This window comes from Heteronotia binoei, chromosome 12, assembly GCF_032191835.1.
Source record: "Heteronotia binoei isolate CCM8104 ecotype False Entrance Well chromosome 12, APGP_CSIRO_Hbin_v1, whole genome shotgun sequence".
NCBI lineage: Eukaryota > Metazoa > Chordata > Lepidosauria > Squamata > Gekkonidae > Heteronotia > Heteronotia binoei.
In genome coordinates, this window is record NC_083234.1 from 62,198,602 (window position 1) to 62,212,453 (window position 13,852).

The window sequence follows — 13,852 nt, forward strand, 5'->3', positions numbered from 1 at the left end:
AGCAAGAAAAATACATTTGCTTTGTGCTTAAGATAGTGCCTACTGTGACACATGCATACATTTGAGAGACTCTTCTGTACACTGCCAGTAGAATGGGGAAGGCCTGTCTGACAGAAAGAGGAAATGCCTCTTCTGAGGTGGTGCCTGCCATCTGCAATTATTGGAGGTTATTATAATAAAATATAATTTACATTTTTTTAAATATCAGAGGCACTTTTACAGTTGCCTAATTAATTATAGTTAATCAGTGCATTGGATGAATGTTATATTGTTTCATTTCTTTGGGTTTTTTTCTGCAGGGAGTTTGCCAAAGAACGAGAGAGAGTTGAAAACCGCCGGGCCTTCTTAAAACTTCGCAGACAGCAGCAGATTGAAAGGGAACTGAATGGCTACTTGGAGTGGATCTTTAAGGCAGGTGAGGAGACAGTTTTCAGTGCTTTCAGAACAAACTGACATGACTTGCCTTATTCTTCAGCCAGTTGACCCTGCCTTACCACACAGAGCTCAGCCATGCATGTTGAAGAACCAAGGGGATCTGGTGCATAACTTCTTTACCCCCCCCCCCCCCCCCCCCAGAGATCAAGGAAGTCCTTCCCTCCCTGTCTGGGACTCTTACTTCATATTGGCTTCCACCAGCAAGATAATTTGTTTTTCTTAAATGTGATTCTAGTTCACTTTCAAACCAGAAATCTACCTGTGTGTATATGTTCTGTGAAAGATTGGGAAAGAGGGTTTTGAGCTTCCCTCTCCTTCATGTGTGTTTTGTATCTCTCTGCCAGAGCTGTCCATCAGCACTGACTCCCTCTAGTTAGCATAACAGAGCAAAACATGAGTGAGATTCTTTCAGGTAGTCTTCACTAACCAACACAAAAATCACGGATATAACAGGATTTTAATAACTGCACTAATCCTGGAAAGTTCGGATTACTTAGATTAGTGTCATGTGTTTTATATAGGACTGCCTTTGAAAATGGTCCAGCTCATCCAAAATGCATAAGGCAATGGTGGGATGCAGGGATTGTATCACCTCATTGCTGAGATACTTCCACTGGCTGCCTGTTTGTCTCCAAGCACAAAACAAAGTGCTTTTTAAAAATCTTTAATGCCATAAATGTCTTGGAGCCAGAGTCATTGAAGGCCTGCCTCCTCCTATATTGTCCAGCCCAACAATTACAATCTGGCTCATAAACCGTGCTTTCTGTGCTTCCACCTTCATAGCTGGGGGATGGGACAATCAGAGACAGGGCTTTTCCAGTACTGGCATCTCATTCATGGAATACCCTAGCCTTGGAAGTTGACCCAGTGCCCTCAGTGTTTTATTTTAGGCACCAGCCCAAAACTATATTCAACCAAGCTTTTAAATAAGAGGTTAGGGTTAGGGTTTAAATACTATTTTATGTCTGGATACTGTTATTTTAAGCTTCAATGATCTGTTTTAATGGTCTGTGTTTTTGTGCAGGTCTGGGTTTCTAGTGCTGGATTTTAATTATTATTTATAATGTTTTGTTTTTATTAGCTTTATTTTGTATGCTACCTCAGGCAGATTAATAGAAAAGTGGCATTAAGATTTTCTGAATAAATAAATATTTGGGAACAATCCATAGTCATGCAGAGTTGTACAACAGAACATGAAAAAGTGTTTCACTGCCTAATCTTATACTTACAAGAGCATCTGCAGTCCCCTTCCTGAGAATGGGTCCAAAACACATCTTGTCAGATCTTGTCCCCCTGGTTCCAGAGTCTTGACACTGACTGACAGGGTCTGTGCCCTATTGCCCAAAGTCTCGGCATGGAACTGCAATCCAGTCTTATGTATTTCTAGACTTTTCTGTAACCCTGGAAGTCCTTCCTAGAACCAGTCAGAATTTAGGATGCAGGTTCAAAATTTCCTTTCAAATTGACTCTTGACCAATCAGTGCAAAAGTCTGGATACAAGATGTTTAGTCTGTGAAAGGGGAAACCAGTAATATTCCATCAAGGGCATTTGGCATCTCAGCCAAATGGTGAAATTAACACCAGGATTCAGTTTCCTTTCCCAGCTCAATTGATCAGCATATAGATGTCCTTCTCTTTTTCCTGGAATGTAGCTGTGGATCTCACTTCTCTATTCCAATGAATATGCCTATTTTTGTTCTAAAAACACATTTTACCTTTCCTAACAGTTACAGCTAACCTGTAGCCACCACAGGAACTTGCAGTCATACTCTTACTGGCCCTTCTCCCTGATTGTGCTGTGTTTATATATATGTATGTTTTTATTGTATTGTTAATATTTTTGTATACATTTTAAATATGGTTTTAATGGTTAAAGTGTTTTAATGCCTTGATGTTTGCTGTTTTGGAGATCCAGTTTGAGTAGAAAGTTTCTTTTGCAAACTGTAGTGTACTTCCTTTTTGCAAATATGTTATTTCTAATCCTCAAAACATTTTAGGACTTGGAGCAATTCCTTTCTAGGTAGAACTTTATAATTTGAAGGTGTGTTTCAGGGAAAAGGGTAGTTAAAGGGAATGGAGAATCAGCAGGAATGGAGAGCCCACATGGGATTTTGCTCTGCACTTTCCCTCCGTCCCCCTGGCTATTTACTATTTGTTTGTTGTTTTAAGGCATCAGTGGATGGAGCTGACTGGTAGCTGTAAGACTGAGAAAGCACCAGATCCTCCAGCTGTTCTGTGATCACTACTTGCAGGTTGGGTTTTGCTCCCTTTGTTTCCTCTTTGGGACCCTAACAGGAAATGCTGCTCTGTTGGGCTCTGGTCCCACTCTTCAGGCTGCTGCCCACAGTCAGCCCTACCTTTGCTGTTTCCACTCACTATTCATCCTTCCAGGAGCAGCATGGAATGTGATACTGGAACTCAACAGAGAAAGGCTCTTGTGGGGGCAGTTCCAAGGAGAGGGAAGAAAAGTGGGCCATTCTCCTTGTGCTGACACTGATCACAACGTAGACTACAGCAGCAGGAGGTGGTTGTTTCCTAGCATCAAGGTTTCCAAGCCAGCTCCGTATACTGATGCTGTAAGACAGTGGCTCCCAACCTTTTTGGCACCAGGGACCAGTTTCACGGAAGACAATTTTTCCATGGACCAGTGTGTGTGTGTGTGGGGGGGGGGGCAGTGCTGAAGGTTTTGCCACCCCAGGCTGCCACCCTGCCCGCACATTGTCCTGTCCCTCCATGGGAATCTTTAAATGTGGGGGAGACTGGGGCTGCTCTTGCTGCTTCCCTGCTAGGTGACAGAAGGCCAGTTTGCCTTCCCCTCCCATTTAAAGACCCCCGCTTGAGGCTGTGCTGCCTCTTTCGTCTGCCTGGGTCCTGGGTGGGTGAGGGCGGTGTGACACCTCTGTCATGCTCCGCGGCCCGGTTACTAGCAGGTCACGGACCAGTACCAGTCCACGGCCCAGTGGTTGGGGACCCCTGTTGTAAGAGAACAAACAAATGGTAAAAAGACCTCTATTGGTGTGTCTGGATAGGATAGGAAATGGCAGCTGCAAGAGGATAAGGGCTGGAAAGTGGCACCAATGTGGTGAGGAGGTTCAGAAATCCAAATCCTCCTTCCACACAGTGAGGGTACCTGCTTTAACCATGATCATTTAGGGAAGATCACATAAAAACAGGTTTGGGGAGTAATGGAGCAAAGCAGGGGAAGCCACAAGAAGTGGAGGATGACTGCCGGATGATTCTAAATGTGTTTTGTACACCATAATGACTGCTAATATTTCCTGCCATCATTGCTTACATGTAAAGGAAGCTGATTCTCTGAACTGGCCCTTAGTTTCAGATTGCCCCAGAACTAAGTCAGTCAGGAGAACCAAGGGTATGATTCTGGAAATGTTATGACAAGATGCAATGGCAGACAATTACCATCAACCCTGTAAGGCTATATAAGCTAAATGGTCATTGTAAACGGAAAGTCTTGGCCAGCCTTCCTCAGTGTTATTGCTCAGCAGGAATTGATTGTAATTAGCTAAACTTTGCTTTATCTCTGCATGCCAACTCTGTGGTTTCCCAGCGTTCAGAAAAGAAGCCATTCATTTTATATTCCCATTCATAAAATGTGCCCTATTGTGTTATAGTGCTGACTATATCCAATTCATGTTAAGAGTTATCGAAGAATACCATTACAGTTTTAAAATTTATATAGCAAGGTGGGTTTTTTTTTCTTTGATAAATTTGACAGATCCTTTAAAATCTTTGCGCTGTTTGTCCTCACAATTCCTTGAGATGGGTCACTGGTTATCTTTTACAGATAGGGATGTTTGAGCTCAATAATGCCCCAGGGAATGGGGGTTCCCATTGCACAGTGTTCTCCTTTTTGCTCATTGTCATCATCAGCTGCTGTAAGCCCTTTATTTACTCTCTTCTACACACAACTAAAGAGTGTCATCCTTTTAATTTGCATCTGCAGGCTCTTCCCTGGGCTTTTTAGCCTGGCTGCTGGCCCTATCTCACATGGCTGTCTGGTATTGCTCTCTGCTGCACAGTCCTCTTTGCCTCCAGTCCTAGAAATTTTTCCTTCCTTGAGAGTGGTCTCTGCTCCTCCTTCCAGCAGTCTGCCAGCAAGTCAGTCTTCCCATGGAAGCCTCTTTTCCTTGAGGTTCTTCCTCCTTTCTCTTAGCTGTAATAGGCACTAGCCATTGATGAATCATATATGTATAAAATCCTGATCTGACGTCCTGTGTGTTAGTGGCCATAACACTGAGACCCCAAAGACCGTATGGTTAAGTCCATAACATGAACTAGCACAACACCAAGCACATTGAATTGGATGAGTTCCACAATGACCATTTGGCCTTTTAATTTGGATAGAGAGGAACCAGTGAGTTAGGCAACCTAGGTTTCCCCCTCTTCTGTTGAAAGGACACCAAGTAGTAAGTGATGCAGAAAACTTCTGACTAGAACCACCACCGGTCTAGGTAGACACTACTGACCTTGATAGACTGATGGCCTGATTCAATATAAGGAAGCTATGTATGTACATGTGTCTTGTGTGCATGCATTATTAACAGCAGACACTGTCATGGTAAGATCCGTGTATTTTATGAAGAAACAGGCAAAAAGCTCTCTCTGCCCCTGACTGATCAAACGGTAGGTAAAATCTCCATTTGACCCTACTTAAAACAATTGTACAGTCTCTAAGCATGAGGAAAATCAACCAGCAAGTCTCTCCCAAGGTACTGTTAGTATTATCCTGTGCCATGCAGGATTCTGCACCTGCTTGTAAGACTCCTGAATTTGCCATAGGAAGCAAGTGGGCCCTGTGAAGAGGTAGGCTCTTGCTGGCTAGGCAAGCACCAGTTCCTGGGCTGTAGGACGATAAGGCAATTCAACTAATTTCTCATGTAGTCCTCAGCTGAGAGAAAGCAATTAAACGCTTAGACTGAGACATCTCGGCCATTGTGACAAATGGGAAAATGTAACACTTAAATGGCTGAGGGGGAAGGTCTGGCATGTTTACTGGCAAGAAATAGAGATTCTGGTTCTGACCCCCTGTGATTATTTACAACACAGCAAGTCGAGGGGCATTAGCCTGTCAGATAAATCCTTTCTCAAGAGGTTTTCTTGTTCGCCTGTCTGAATTTCTGTCTTGCCCTATCTCTCAGGCTCAGAATAGGTCATGGTATTTTTTTTAAAAAAGGCTGTGACTGAATGTACTACTTAAAGTAGTATGATTGTGGATTCTTCTGCTGCTGTGTGAGACAGGCCCCTTTCCTTGAGCAGTGAGAAGTTCTAGGGGCACCACTGTTGGATTTCATTTAATTTGGACACAAGAGCACTGGAGACTGGATGCCTCTGAAATATTTGTTTCATTTACAATAAACAAGTAAGAGTAAGTAGAGGCAAACAGCCCTGCAGGACTTCAGATCCTCTACCCTTCGTTGCATCTCCAGAGAAGGAGGGATCTGGGTTGCTATTAGCACCGCTAATAGTTTGGGGTGGGTGATTTAGATAAATAGTACAGGGGGAAAAGGTTGAGCATCCCTTTCATAGCAGGTCTGCTGTAATAACATTTAGAGTATGGCAGTATCACAGCTGAAAAAATCAGAAGACTACAGTTCTTCTGTGTAATGTGTTATTTGGTTCCTTCTGAAGCTGACTTCTGTGCTCAATATGAACTTTAAAACTCTTGAAGATACAACCTCAGTTTCATGCTTTCTCACTAGTCATAGAAATACATTACATACCGTTTCCTCATGTCTCTTAGGGCATAACTAAACCATATACCTGGCACAGGTCAGGTTACAATTGTGCCATTGGACTCACAGTCAGACATTGACTGGGGGAACTCACCTTCAAAAGTACTTGTTTGTTTAGTGCTGTGAGGAAGCACCGTGAGGGGAGATAAGGAGCTTCTGGTTTCTCTTCCACCCTGCTTTTGCAGGTGGAAAGAACAAGGTGAGGTGTGTTTCCTTTTTCCTCTGGTTGCATGTGTCCTTCCTAGGCCTTGATGAGACTTCTTGGCTTTGATGAGAATTCTTGACGATGTGCCCGGCACGTCAGGTAGGCATTTGGGTTCCAGTCTCTCATTTGAAATGACTTATTATTGAGGTATGATATGGAGCAAAAGGCAGCACCTGGTGGAACAACTCCTTTCCAGTTTTTAAAATCATTTTATATACTTGTTTCCTCTTAGAGCCAAACCATCTGTTTAGTATAGCCCTAAAAAAAAACAGCTGTCAGGGGCCAGTCTCAATCAAGGCTGTGGTAGTGGGGAAGGGAGAGGGCTTATCTCTTTGACTGTGTATCATTTTACCAATCAGAAGTCACCCTCTCAAGACCAGTAGGGAAAAAGATAGGCGCAAAATAAGCAACAGTCCAAATCTATATCAGTCCCACCTAGTAGTGGCTATGCTTTGGGGTCAAATTATCTATCTGGAGTTCCAAAACTACAGTGCCATGTGGCATCTGTCACTTATTGGTTTTCTCTCAGCTGGTATATTCATTTATAAGCAAGTTATGTTTGATAATGGGGTGGGGGTGGTTGGCCTTTCAGTGGTGTCCACTATCTCATCTCACGTCCAACAAGGCTGTAAGGAAAAAGCGAAAGGTTGTTGTTGGTTGTACTTGTGTGCAGCAGAAGATTTACAAAGGACCTTCAGGGGTCACTAAGCCAATACACGTGGAAATATAACTTCCACTCATTCAACTTGAGTCTGTTGTGCTGCATTTCTATAGGAAAGCTTCTCTCTCTGTAGGAAGAGAAAAGGGTTTCTAAGTCCCCCAATGCTCTTTTAAAGAGAGTTTATCTTATCTTACAAGGACATGCAGCATTTGAAAAACATTTCTGCTTCGGAGGATGAAAAGCAAAGAAAATTGAGCCGCTTGTATTTTGCTTCCTTTGCAAAGTCTTTGTCTTTGACACACACCTTCAGTGTCAAGGGTCTTTTAAAACTGTGTTCCCTTTTCTCTTGGTTTAAGTGACCCAGGGCTTGTTTCATTTAAGTTAACCCCTCTCTTCTGCAGAGCTGTAGGATTCAGCCTGATGGCCATGCCACACCAAGATGGGTAGCCATGTTAGTCTGTCTGTAGCAGTAGAAAAGTCCAGTAGCATTTTAAAGATTAACAAAATTTGTGGCAGGGTAGGAATAGAAGAAGTGAGCAGTGACTAACGAAAGCTCGTATTGAGCTGCCCCATTTAGGTTTGAAACAGTAAGGGGGTTTTTAGGCTCAGATATTCACTACTTTTTCCCCTCATGCACACAGCCAAAACCAAGAACTGCCTGATTTCTAACAAACTGTGATTATGTTCAGATTGGATTTTGTTCAGAGTGTGTTCAGATTGGATTCTGGTTTAATCCCAGTTTGTTAAAAATGAGCCACAAATTGTTACTCAATTAAGATGGAAAGACAAAATAGGTTTTGTTCTAAACTAGAAGGTCTTTAGTATATGTTTCATAAGTGACTCAGTGGTAGAGCATCTGCTTGGTAAGCAGACGGTCCTAGGTTCAATACCAGGCATCTTCATCTAAAAAGGGTCCAGACAAATAGGTGTGAAAAACCTCAGCTTGAGACCCTGGAAGAGCCACTGCCAGTCTGAGTAGACAATACTGCCTTTGATGGACCAAGGGTTTGATTCAGTATAAGGCAGCTTCATAAGTTCATATTTTAGGATTTCTGAGGCTCATTCTGAATGCAGCCATCAAACCCTGGATACATTTAAAAAAGGCAGAAAAAACAGGATTAACATATATGACATTTGATTGGCCCTGATCAAAGTTCAGTGGCTACATATTTTAGCTCTTTCACTTATTGTGTCTTCTGCCTTACATTATTCACAGTGTTGTTGCTTTCTTGTAGATGTACTTTGGGTATGGAATGTTTCTGAGCTGAGCTCGGAAAGTTTAGAAATGGGAGCAGGTTAGACAAAATCCCTGGTTCTTGCTTTCAAGTAAATACATGCAAGCTCTAGAAATACAGAAGAAGCTTATTTATAGCTTTGGGGAGATTGAAAATATCTAGCAGATCAGAGTTTGAGATAAAATTGATGTGATTGTTGGCAGTTTTTGTAAATAGCTGCAAAGATATAGGGCTAAGAGGGAAAGTGCATAGTGAAAGATTTTATAAAAATATCATTTCAGGAAACTGAAATTTCATGGGGTTTTTTTTGCAGATGAGCTTTCTTGTAGGGTCATCAGAGGATGGGTGTAATGTTTGTTCTAAAAAAATACGTATTAATCATTTCAGAAACATTATAATATTAACATGTACACTAAATAATTCCATAATTTCACCATTTAAATCCATTTTAAGAATTTCTGACGACAGAAATAAACATGTTACTTGAAGACACATTCAGGGGAGACTGGACCTTTAGCTTGCCAGGAGAGTTCCAGCTGGGCCACTGTTCTGGAGAGCCACTGGCAGCCAGGATGAAGTAGAACTAAGTGGTTCTTGTGGTCTTGGAACTGAGCCACATCAAAGATGGTAATAGGGATAGGCCCAGGTGGCCCAGATCCAAGCTGAATAAACCCTGCAACCCTGCCAATCTGCAGGAGCCATTTGGCTTTGCTTGCTCTGTGGCAACATCCCAGTCTACCCCTGGACATCCATGTTTAGACATTAATACTTTAAGTCAAATGAAAACATATGTCTTCAGTCTCAGGGTGCTATATGAGAGGAGGTTGGGAGTGCATGAATGGAAACATGATTGGAAGAATGGAAAAATGGCTGCATGGAAAAATGATGATTTTTATGTTCAAAAACATTAGCAAATCTTATGCATGTTTACTCAGATGTAATATACCATGGTGTTATATGGATCTGTCATATAAATGGGCATCAGATGGCAGAATTAAGTACCCTGTTAAACTTACAGGGATAGTAGCTAAAAGGAGACTCCCCTCTCCTCTGGGATGATTGTGGTAACAGCACGGGTGCTCTTGAAAAAAATCTGGCTTGAGCCCAAAAGAGGTGTGAGTGGGCAGAGCTGGGTGCAGTTTGAAGCGCTACTGTGTCAGGAAGGGGTACCAGTCACCACTGACATTTAACCATGCATGTTCTGATTCTAGAAAGAGGTTCTTGTTCTTTTAAAGGTATGTGCAGGTGTGTGCTGTAGTTCAATGGCATAGCGCTGACTTGCATGCAGAAGGTCCCAGCTTCAATCATTGCCTTATTTAGGGAAAAGGTTTCCATGAAAGACATGTTGGAGAAGATCTCTCCCCTGTCTGAGTTTTGAGTCTTTGAGTAGTCACAGCCACCCAGAGCAGACACAGCTGGGCTTGATGGACCAATGGTATGACTCAACATAAGGCAGCTTTATATGTCGAAATGTTATATAGTAAAAATTCTGTATGGTGGTATGAATCAAAGCTGAATTTAAGGCAGTGGTACCCACTGGTCCCACCCTCATTACAGGTCTGCTTTGAAATTGGTTGTTGTTGGTGCATGGTGCATTTAAATATTGTAAATGAGTGAGAAATGTATTAGGGCTAACTCTGTGCATAATAACTGTCCAAATCAAATTAGGAATATGTCCCTGTTTTGTGCCAAAGCATTATACACCTTGAAAACTACCTCTACTGCCAATTTCTTATTCATCTTTAACTGCATTTGGCTGATCCAAATTTGTGTTCAGTACTTCTACTATTTCCTCTTACAAGTTGTGCTATCACCTTAGGAGTCCCATCTATTATTAGGAGTCTCTTCTATTATTAGAAGACCTCTCTAGAGAGGACTGGAGAAACCTGTCTGTTGTTAATTTGGTGAAGCAAAAAGACATTTGCAGCAAATAAGATTACTTCCCCACTGGGTGATTTCTAATGTATATCTTGATCTATCTCTGACTCTCTGTCTATCCTGCTTTTATCTTGCCCTTCCTCTGAGGTGCTCAGGACAGCATACAGAGTTCTTTCCCTCATCATTTTATTGTTACAACAACCCTGTGAAGTTAGATAGGCAGGGAGAGAGTGACCGGATGCCCACGGTCATCTGGCAAACTTCATGGCAGAATGGGAATTGGAATCCAAGATCTACCAGATCCTAGCCCAACAGTCTTAACACTACACCATGCTCATCCTATGGCTATCTTTTATTATGACTTTAACATGCCTTTTACATATATTTTGCAATAATTGTAAGGTTTTAAAAATTGTTTTCCACAAAGGCAGGCTATAAAAATCAGTGCTTGAAATTGTTTCAGTATAATTTTGAATAAGGTGCCGTTCTTTAATACCTGCCTCTAAAGATTGCAGTAAAGATGCAAGGGAAAAAAATAACTTAATGAAATAGGGTAATTTTTCTAGAAAGAAGCAGCCTCCAGTGTGCCCAACCGCAAATGTAAGAAAATGTGGTTAAGAGACAGGGCCGGCACCCTAGGCAAGGCTAACTTCTGGCGCATCCCCTCCCCTGGCATTGATAACATCACTGAGTCATGGGGGGGGTACCCAATTCAGTGCCCCCAGAATACCAGCACCCTAGGCAATTGCCTCGGTTGCCTAGTGGCAGGGCTGGCCCTGTTAAGAGAAGAATGAAGCAAAGAACTGAGAACATGATGACAGGATAACTCCCCTATTGCACTCATTACTCTGTTCACTATGTGTTGTTCAAGGCAGGTCAGAATGGACAGTCAAAGTGCCTTCCATTGCTCACAGGGAGGCAGGCTTCCACCTTCAGACTCTGTTTTGCAAAGCAAATGTGCTTTATCCAAGACTGAGCGCTTCTCTTTTTGTTTTCAGAGGAGGTGATGCTAGCTGAGGAAGACAAGAATGCTGAAGAGAAGTCCCCTCTGGATGGTAGGTTCCTTTTGGCCTGGATTTGCTTTCTTTTAATCAAGGTTGATTTATACCATGTATGTCCTGATAACTTTTAATGCAATGAAGGGTTATGCTTTGTTCCTTGCATGCTCTTTGAGAACACACTCTGCTGTTCAGTTGGGGTCTCTAAGACACTTGATTCCTGTTTGCTACTTGATTCAGGATTCCTTCGAGGAAAGTGTGCAGGTCAGATGTGTCCAGTGCATGTTTATGGACACACAAATCAGGCAGCTGCAGCCAATCAGGATTACTTGGCACATATCCTGGATATGGAAGAAAGTACATGCGTCCCTCCCAGGTTTTCTGCAGGAAGCTCCAGGTTTGACACTAGCATAGCTGCAGCAAATACGATTACCATTTTACCACGTGAAGCAGCATCAGTATTTCCTGATATCATTGAGTAGTTTTGTGCCCCATTGTTTCCATACAGGGATCTACTCAATGTCAATGTGTATGTGCAGGCAGACTCCAGTTTCTGTTCATCACAGAGGGAAATGTGTCTTGTTTTAAGACCACTGAAGAGAGCACATCTTTAAGATTGGATTTATAATTGGATTTGTCAAAGATCCTTCTTCATTTCAACAGTAAGACTTCATAGGGCATGGTGATCACACAATACTTTTAGCATTTCTTAGGACAAAGAAGCTTGAAACTTTAGGATTATCCAGCAAGATACACAGAAACATGTTCGCTTCTTCTTCTTGACATCTAGCTCTTAAGATATTATACAACTGGTAAAAGTTCAGTTAAACCCTCTCCCTTTTCTGACCATCTTTCGTCCTCTCATGTCTCCTCCTCCTCCTCTTCCCTTTCTCCCTGCCCTCTGTTGTTTTCCTTTCTCCTCCCACTCACTCTCAGGGAGGGCCACTTCTGAAGGCCCAATACTGAGAGGCACAACAACGGTGGAGATTAGCAGCGGCGGCAGCTGTAACAGTGAGTGGACTGCAACTTGTCAGGGGGTTAGGGGGCATTTCTTGTGGCTTTACCCTCCTGAGAACACTGTTGGCCACTAATTCCTGGTTCCACTTTGCTGCAGTGAAGGCAGACTGAGCTGAGCATATAGGAGTATTAGATAGTATTTTGGCATGGCACTTTCTAGGTAAGGACAGGGGAGAGCCCAGGTGCCAAAAAGCCATTTGAGCGCAAGCAGCCAGAATTTAGGAGTGCCTGCAAGGCTTTCTTGCTGATATCTCTTTGGGCCTAACATGTTACATTTTACTTGCATCAGATGTCAGCTGCAAGTTTTCTGCTGGGAACTCAGTTATCAAGCATGCAGTGCCCTAATTCAAATCAAGACTGCAATGCATGGGGAGAAAGGGCTTCTGCCTTCTCCCTGCACAATTTTGTCAAACTGAAATAGCCCCAGAGAGATGCTGTTCCCCTAATTAGAGCTTCTCATGTAGCTCAGGTTGCCAATTCCATCTTTGAAATTCCTGGAGATTTGGGGTGGAGTTAAGGAAGAGGTTGCGAAAGCAGCGTCACCCCAGAGTCGGAAACAACTGGTGCTTGCACAGGGGACCTTTCATTTCCTTTCCTAAGGAAGAGGAGGGAGGTCAGCATGCATGTAATCAAGGTGGATTGGCTGTTAATTGTCCAGTGGGCCACTGGCTTAGAGGGCTGCTGGTGGCCAGAAGTAAAAATAACCAAGCTCTAGCAACTCTACCAGAGCCCCAGGGGCCACTTGGATTTGACCCTTCATCAGCGATGGTAATTGTGGTCAGTTCAACAATCCCCCCCATGCACACTGCTGCCAGTTTTTAGAAGGGAGCTATGGGCAAGTTAGTACCCATTGTTTGCATTGATGAGTTGAGTGGCCCCTGCAGTTCTGGCTTGTAGCATCGCAGGGACCACTCACCTCAGCTTGCTCCGGGGCCATTTTTTCTGGTTCAGTCCTGGCCAAGCCTCAGCAAATCTGCCAGTGCTGTAAGGGGCCATTTGGTTCAGACCCATCGTTGGTAATCAGTGTCAGCACACCCATTGTTTCTTCTAGCACTGCCACCATTTTGTGGGAGGGGCCAAAGGGTGAGCCAATGTCCATTGACGGTGCCACTGAATTCAGTAACCCCTGAGTTGCTGGCTTGTAGCACCACAGGGGCTGCTCAACTGGGATTGTTCTGGGGCCATTTTCACATCCTGGCCCACTGCTGCATGTAATGTAATACAGACTGCTCTTCAGAACTGCCATTTCCTCCAGGGGAGATGATCTCTGTAGTTTGGAGATAACTGTAATTCTGGGAAATCTCCAGGACCTACCTGGAGGTTGACAACCCTACAAATAGCACATAACTACATGTGCAGCCCCCGATGGGGGAAGTAGGGTCCCCAGGACTGTTTCAATCCAGGAAAATTGTTTAGAGTGGGGGAGGAAGAAGCCCTGTTCCCCCCAAACCCCTCATTCCTGATCCAAGTCATGGCCCTGCACACTTGAGAACTGACTTCCTGGCAGGGAACTTGGAGTTGATGCCTAAGTTAAAAGCCTCAGTAGCGCAGACATGTGTAAAATGTAACATGTCATTAGACCCTATTAGTGTTGGTTTACAGCCAGCAAATGTAGGCATCTCATTTTAACTAATGCTGCTTTGGAGGATGGCTATTCACTGTAGACCGTG

At 43.2% G+C, this 13,852-nt stretch overlaps 1 protein-coding gene across 9 annotated transcripts in view; it reads left to right on the forward strand.

Moving 5' to 3' along the window:
- CACNA1B (calcium voltage-gated channel subunit alpha1 B) overlaps positions 1–13,852 on the forward strand; it is a 490,529-nt gene that overhangs the window by 247,184 nt on the left and 229,493 nt on the right. For 7 of the 9 annotated variants that reach the window (XM_060251289.1, XM_060251281.1, XM_060251280.1 and 4 more), the window contains 3 exons: positions 300–415; positions 11,166–11,222; positions 12,102–12,176. In XM_060251289.1, coding sequence (XP_060107272.1) covers positions 300–415; positions 11,166–11,222; positions 12,102–12,176 — 248 coding nt within the window. The remainder of the gene's footprint in view (positions 1–299; positions 416–11,165; positions 11,223–12,101; positions 12,177–13,852) is intronic. The other 2 variants (XM_060251285.1, XM_060251287.1) reach the window with 1 other exon arrangement.